Source organism: Lepisosteus oculatus, chromosome 6, assembly GCF_040954835.1.
Source record: "Lepisosteus oculatus isolate fLepOcu1 chromosome 6, fLepOcu1.hap2, whole genome shotgun sequence".
NCBI classification, from domain to species: Eukaryota; Metazoa; Chordata; class Actinopteri; order Semionotiformes; family Lepisosteidae; genus Lepisosteus; species Lepisosteus oculatus.
This window is the reverse complement of record NC_090701.1, coordinates 15,748,456-15,755,433: the sequence shown is the minus strand read 5'-3', so window position 1 is coordinate 15,755,433 and position 6,978 is coordinate 15,748,456. Positions and strand designations below refer to the sequence as shown.

General features: G+C 38.7%; 1 protein-coding gene across 2 annotated transcripts; it reads right to left on the bottom strand.

Moving 5' to 3' along the window:
- Positions 1 to 1,087: 1,087 nt before the first annotated feature.
- On the bottom strand, positions 1,088 to 6,289 carry tubb6 (tubulin, beta 6 class V). Of its 2 annotated transcripts, XM_015354873.2 has the most exons (4): positions 6,146 to 6,289; positions 5,599 to 5,707; positions 4,403 to 4,513; positions 1,088 to 2,358 (listed from the first exon to the last, which is right to left on the bottom strand). In XM_015354873.2, the coding sequence occupies exons 1-4, from the start codon at positions 6,200 to 6,202 to the stop codon at positions 1,295 to 1,297; spliced, it is 1,341 nt and encodes a 446-aa protein (XP_015210359.1). In that variant the 5' UTR covers positions 6,203 to 6,289; the 3' UTR covers positions 1,088 to 1,294. The 2 variants fall into 2 exon arrangements, with proteins under 2 accessions (XP_015210359.1, XP_015210360.1); XM_015354874.2 differs by lacking the exon at positions 6,146 to 6,289 and having other exon boundaries at positions 5,591 to 5,675.
- Positions 6,290 to 6,978: the final 689 nt, after the last annotated feature.

Genomic DNA, 6,978 nt, shown 5'->3' with positions numbered 1-6,978 from the left:
GAAGTGCTTTTCAAGCACCTGCTGCTTGTGCTTTTTACAATCGCTCATCTGAATGGATGTACACTGAATCTGTATTCAGTACTTAAACCATTTTTTATGCAATAGCCAAGACAGAATGAAACGTATAGAAAAGAGGAATCCTGTATGTGGGTAAATGATGGTAACATTAACATTTAAACATTGTTTTTACACCAGAGTTGTAGTGTCTACCCAACACTGCTTTAAAAGCTAGAAGGTACTGTATATGTCTTTGGAAGGAGAGTTTGAAAAATGCAGATGGTGTTGCAGTCAAAGACTAAAGTTGGTGACAAAGTGGAAGAAAAATGTCTACAGGCATAAAAAACATAAAAGATTAAAATGCTAGGAGAAAGGTATTCATAGGACGACATGAGGAGAGCATTACAGCACAATTTAAGGGATGTAAAAAGGTATATACTTTGGGTGCAAAATCTTTCCAGTACCACAGAAAATCAAGAAAGATGTAGCACAAAAGACAAAACCAGCAATGTAATGATTACATTAAGGTGGAATGATCAAATTGAAAAGGAATGTTCAGATTTGGTGAATCTTAAAACAGTACAAGAAATTTTTGTTTTTGAAGATGAAAACAATTTGAAGATTACATTTTGGGTGACTTAGTAGCAATTAAATGTTTTGGGTAATTTATTTTAAGACTTAAAACCAAAAGGTACCATCCAATAATTTAGTGAATACAAATTCATTTGGATCCTTGAACAACAAGCTACTGGAACTGCATGACAAAGATGGCTTAACAAGCCTTCTCTCCTGATCATAATCTTTATGTTCAAAGTGGTTTAATGTTGACTTTATCAAGGTTGTCTTTCCATCCATGTTTGGTTCCCATTTCCTGATGAAGTTCCCAGTTATATAGCTATTCTCTGGGTATACATCAGTGATGTGATCTCTTCCTAAATAACCTATAGTGGTATTTGTTTGTTTTCCTGACAACATCACTTGGCCACATTGGGAGTTGCTTATTTATGATCTTACAGAACCAACACCTCTGACACTCTTGTCACAGCTTCAGAACAAATCACATTACTGTGACGCTCTTATAAACCCACAGACACGTTTGGTTGTATCTCTTTTTAAATTTTTATTCTAACTGCTTTTGTTTCAGATAAACACTTTGCTAAAACTTGTTACAATTCCGTTGTTCTCCTTTAGCTCTATAAAAACACACCAACAAGGGAAAAAAGTGTCTTGGAACCCCAAATGCACTGTAAAAAAGTAATTTCCAAACAATATAAGAGCAAGTTGCAGATCAATGTTTCTATTCATTAATGTCATCTTCGTCTTCCTCAAAAGTCTCTTCTTCATCATTGGCCGTGGCCTCCTGATATTGTTGGTATTCTGAAACCAGGTCATTCATGTTGCTTTCAGCTTCTGTAAACTCCATTTCATCCATCCCTTCTCCAGTGAACCAGTGAAGAAAGGCCTTTCTCCTGAACATGGCTGAGAACTGTTCTGAGATGCGCTTGAACAGCTCCTGAATGGCTGTGCTGTTGCCAATGAAAGTAGAAGCCATTTTCAGACCACGAGGGGGAATGTCGCACACGGCCACTTTGACGTTATTGGGTATCCACTCCACAAAGTAGCTGCTGTTCTTGTTCTGGATGGCGAGCATCTGCTCGTCCACCTCCTTCATGGACATGGGTCCCCGAAAGACCGTGGCCACCGTAAGGTAACGGCCATGGCGCGGGTCACAGGCTGCCATCATGTTCTTGGCATCAAACATCTGCTGCGTGAGCTCAGGCACGGTGAGGGCGCGGTACTGCTGGCTGCCCCGAGCCGTGAGGGGAGCAAAGCCCGGCATGAAGAAGTGGAGACGGGGGAAAGGCACCATGTTGACCGCCAGCTTGCGGAGGTCGGCGTTGAGTTGCCCGGGGAAACGCAGCGAAGTTGTGACCCCGCTCATGGTGGCCGACACCAAATGGTTGAGGTCACCGTAGGTGGGGGTGGTGAGCTTGAGGGTACGGAAGCAGATGTCGTATAGAGCTTCATTGTCGATGCAGTACGTCTCATCGGTGTTCTCCACCAGCTGGTGCACGGACAAGGTGGCGTTGTAGGGCTCCACGACCGTGTCTGACACTTTGGGAGAGGGCATGACACTGAAGGTGTTCATGATCCTGTCCGGGTACTCCTCACGGATTTTGCTGATGAGCAGCGTTCCCATTCCAGAGCCCGTGCCTCCGCCCAGGGAGTGGGTGAGCTGGAAGCCTTGCAGACAATCACAGTGTTCACATTCCTTCCTCACCACATCCAGCACTGAATCCACCAGCTCGGCCCCCTCTGTGTAATGGCCTTTTGCCCAGTTGTTCCCTGCACCTGTTTGCCCTGTAATTCAACAGCAAAAAATTGAAACCAAATTTAACTTGCCAGCAATCACAGCATTTATTTCTCTTTACAAGAAGATTTCAAGCTATCCTGGTGTCATGACTTGAAACACTTTGGTTTTGGAGACCTTGTCTTGCAAGGTCATCAAACCATATTTTAAAAATATTGGTATAAAAATGTTTCCTTACTCATTTTGTTTATTGCTGATTTTTAAACAATTATGCTCAGTTTATTATCAGAGGCTACATTACATTTAGAACCATCTGTATTGTCTAACAATTAACAATCTCAATTTTCCACTATGTTGTTTTATATTGCCCTAGATACTGACATATATTTAAATACAGTATCTAGGAAGTATACTCACAAAGTTTAAAATTTAGTTTTTAGTTTTTATTAGTCTGCTGCAAATCTTCATTGTGTTATTTCATTGTCAAGCAGACTCATAAGACAGGACTTATGTCTGCTTCCATGTTTATTATAACAACAGAACATTCTGCATGTTTTTTACTTTGAACTTAAAAACAGTATTTCACATACATTTAAAGTTATATAACTGTCAAAAATATCTGAAAAAATTGTTTTGCATTTCTGTTTCTGCAAAAAGGGCAAAATGCCTTACCCTGCTTAGAAAAGTGACTTTTTTGTTGTTCCAGTGTTTGTATCATCACTTCAAATGGCTCTTATCTATTTCAAGTACTCAGTGACAGATGGATGTGCTAATCCTCACTCAGTCTCAAGTCAGTGCTAGATAACTTGTGAGGAAGATGCCTCTGGCTAGACTGCATAAAATGGCCAGCGTGAATAGAGTTGTACTGTGTTCGCCATGCTGCTGTGCAAAGCTGTGGGGTGCTTTCATTCTCTGAAAAATACTGACAGCTGATAAAAATGTAAGAAATTAGCATTGAAACCAATGCATCTGTTGTATTTTCAATGTCTCTTGGTACATGCTCTTTCAAATACCCATTTGTTGTGAGTATAGAGAGTGCTTAAAATAATGTCTTACACTGACAGGCTAAAAGAACTAAACCTCTAACTAAACTAAACTATATTCCTTAACAGAGAACAGTCCTGATTAAAGTATTCAGAATTCTCAAAGACACTGATAAAGTTAAACCTATGGAGTTCTTCAAATCCTGTAGTGCAATAAGAACCAGCAGACTCCAGGGGAAACTATGTGGATGTACATTTAAAACTAAGAAATGAAGGCATTTTGTCACACAAAAGTTTGTGGCTTAATATAGTAGACTGTTCAGCCATGTTGAAGCTAATCCTCTGGTGCCTTTAAAAAAACAGCTGAATGGTGTCCTTGGGTTAATACTGCGAAGGTAAGTACAAGTTACTGAACAGGGTATGAAGGCTGAATGGCATTCTCTCATTGTTGCATTTTAATGTCTCTCAGTATATGTACAGGTTTGTGCCACCAGAGAGACTCGCTGAAATAGAACAGTGAATTGAGCGGATGGTCATTTTTCCCACAGGCACAAAGGCACACAATGGACTGTAACAAATATTCGTAGTCATACAGCACAAATTCCATGCCTACACATTTTATATACAGTACATGCAATACAGTATATAGGAGATATGGAGCAGACTCTCAGATTTTACCAGATAAATGAAGTGGGAAATGAGTTATACTTGGATTGAAGGCCTCTGAAGCCAGACTGAATACATTTAGTGTAACACAGAACAGGCATCTTCACTATGATCTCACAGCCTAAAATGAATTCCCATTGCGGTTGGAGGCAGAACTCTTTATTGGACTGAGTTGTCAAACCAAATCCTTACTACATTCAATTAACATATTATGTATTAGTGCTGTGTTATTAATTCTAATAAGTATTTCTGTCACTTTGATTATAAGCTAAGAAAGACAAGGCAAATGTTATTTCTGCTTCACTTTGTGGATATATCAGGTTTGTGTTTCTCTGTAAAGAGAATGCCATTTTTATGTTTGGTATTTGGGTGTACTGTACGACCTACCACAAAAGTACTTATCATGTTCTGCACTGCTTACATAACCATCCACACGACTGCTTACCAAAAATGAAGTTGTCGGGTCTGAAAAGTTGCCCAAAGGGTCCTGATCGGACACTGTCCATGGTGCCTGGCTCCAGATCAACAAGTACAGCACGGGGAACATATTTGTGGGCTGGAAGACAAAGCCACACCAGACAATTTGATACAAAGACTGCTTTCTTTTGTTGTTATTATTCAGTTGGCTGATGACTTTAACTGAAGCGACATACAAAGGTTTAAAGATAAACATTTTATATACAAGTGAAAGAGGTCAGAACAAAGTCTTAATGTAATAATAATAATGACCATGCAGCAGTTTGCACAGTACAGTGAAGGAGTTTACCTATAATGATAGACCTTTGAAGACGTTCAAAGGTAAGTACAAAATACACAATACCTGCCTAATATGAAATTCAATTACGAGTTGGGGCAGCAGCAGTGTAGAACAGTCCAACACTTACATCATTGTCAAGGAATGTTACGAACTAGTAAGGCCTTGTTTAAAATACTATATTCAAACTTGGTAACCGCGTTATTAAAAAAAATATTTCTCCACTGGAATTAGTCCAGACATTGATACCAGATACGTTCATGGGCGTAAAGGAATATCTTACAGTAACAGGCCAAAAGAACTGAATCCTTTTAGTCTTGAAATGAGAAGACTATGACAGGACCTGACTGCAGAATTCAAAATACTCAGAGACTGACAAGGGTAACCCTACAGAATTCCTCAAAATCAGCAGTGAAACAAGACCCAGAAGACAGAAGTGGAAATTACTGTATGAGGAAGTACATTTAAAACTGGGAAAAGAAGACACTTCTTTTCTCAAGATTTCTGTAGGCTTAAAACAAACTATCCATGCTGTTGAAGCTAGTATCCTGGCTTAATTTAAGAAACAGCAGATTGAGAACCTCAGATCAATTATCCACTAGCAATCAAAGGGGCTATATAGGCCAAAGGGTTTCCTTTTATTTGTAACCTTTTATATTTTCTTATGTACCTTTCATTGAAGTTAAAAACATGGCACACTCAAACAGTAGGTAATCAATATAGGATTTTATATTCGAACCTGTAGGGTTAATTTAATTCAAATATTTAAAAAAGCACTTAGTCCAAAGTCATGCCACCCAACAAAATCTGCATTTTAAGATTCCAAGATTTAATGTAATTTCTCCATTAATGCTACAGGGAGTATTCATTCTGACTCACAAACTTACAGGACGCCTCATTGTAGTACACATTTATTCTTTCAAGCTGGAGAGTTGAGTCACCGACATAATTTCCGGCAGGATCAATCCCATGCTCATCGCTGATCACTTCCCAAAACTGCTCCAAACAACGAAAAGGATTAAATCAGGATTCAACCAGACACACTTAAAAAGCAACAGTAATTATTATAAACTTACGACGTTCTGAAAAAAGTAAGGGTTTGACTTTCAACCTCTCTAATAACGGACACAGGCAGTGCTTGACAGCTGAAGAATTCTCTGAATGTTTAGGACATTACAGACACCATTCTTGCCACTCCCTGTGCGCTCCGGCACAAAAATCAGTATACCAAGTAGATAAAAAATTAGGATTAAACCGAGTCACCATCATCATCTTCTATGTAGATTATATGTGGATTTTCTATAAATTTACTATCACACACACTTCATTGTACTCGTGAAAGCCTTACAATTTGTATAATTCTTTACATTCGGTTATAATTTACAAATGAACAGTTATGGAAAAATCAAATAATGACTCAAACAAAAAAGTTACCTTTGTTCCTATTTGGTTGCCACACTGGCCAGCCTGTATATGAACGATTTCCCTCATTGCGTTGCTGCGGTATTGACTTTCCCTGCGATGGGTCGAAAGGCGCAGACTGCTTCAAGCGCTCCGAGTCAATCTATGAAATACTCCGCTACAGCAAAAGTTCTAATCTCAGGGAGTCTCCACCCAATCAGCGCAGGGTAGGGTCGGGCTTCTATCTGAATGACAAGATAGCTCAACCTTAATTTTCTTTTCCCAAACCTTTTATTTTCTTCCGTCTTTTGTAGTTGATGTTATACGGTATTAAATGTACTAGTTGTTTCAAAGCAATAGAAGTTAATCTTATAAAGGACGCTTATTTTAATTCTGCATTCACATTGTTTCATGAGTGATCCTCACAGGCTGAATATAAATCCTTTCAATTTTGAAACATTGTTCAATCCATTATTAGTATTATAAATAATAATAATAAAAGCACTTTCAAGAATCGGTTTTAACGATTAATCACAACAGAAGCAAAATAGTAGATGAAAGAATAGCAAGTTATCGCTGTAAAACAAAGACTTGCACATACACAGCCTTTGAATAAAGCTAGGTTTTGAAAAAGATGCGGTCTTGCTAATGGATATGGGCATTAAAACATGTGAAAATTATGTATCTTAATCTGTATCAGGCTAGAGTCAACAGATCTATGTTTAAGAACTTAGTTTTCCCAGGAGGTCTCCCATCCATGCACTGGCCAGGCTCACACCTACAGTATAGCACTCATCTTTAGTGTGTTGCCAGTTGTGAGTTACTGGGTGATAAAGCTACTGTATAAACAGTCTTATGTTGTACTT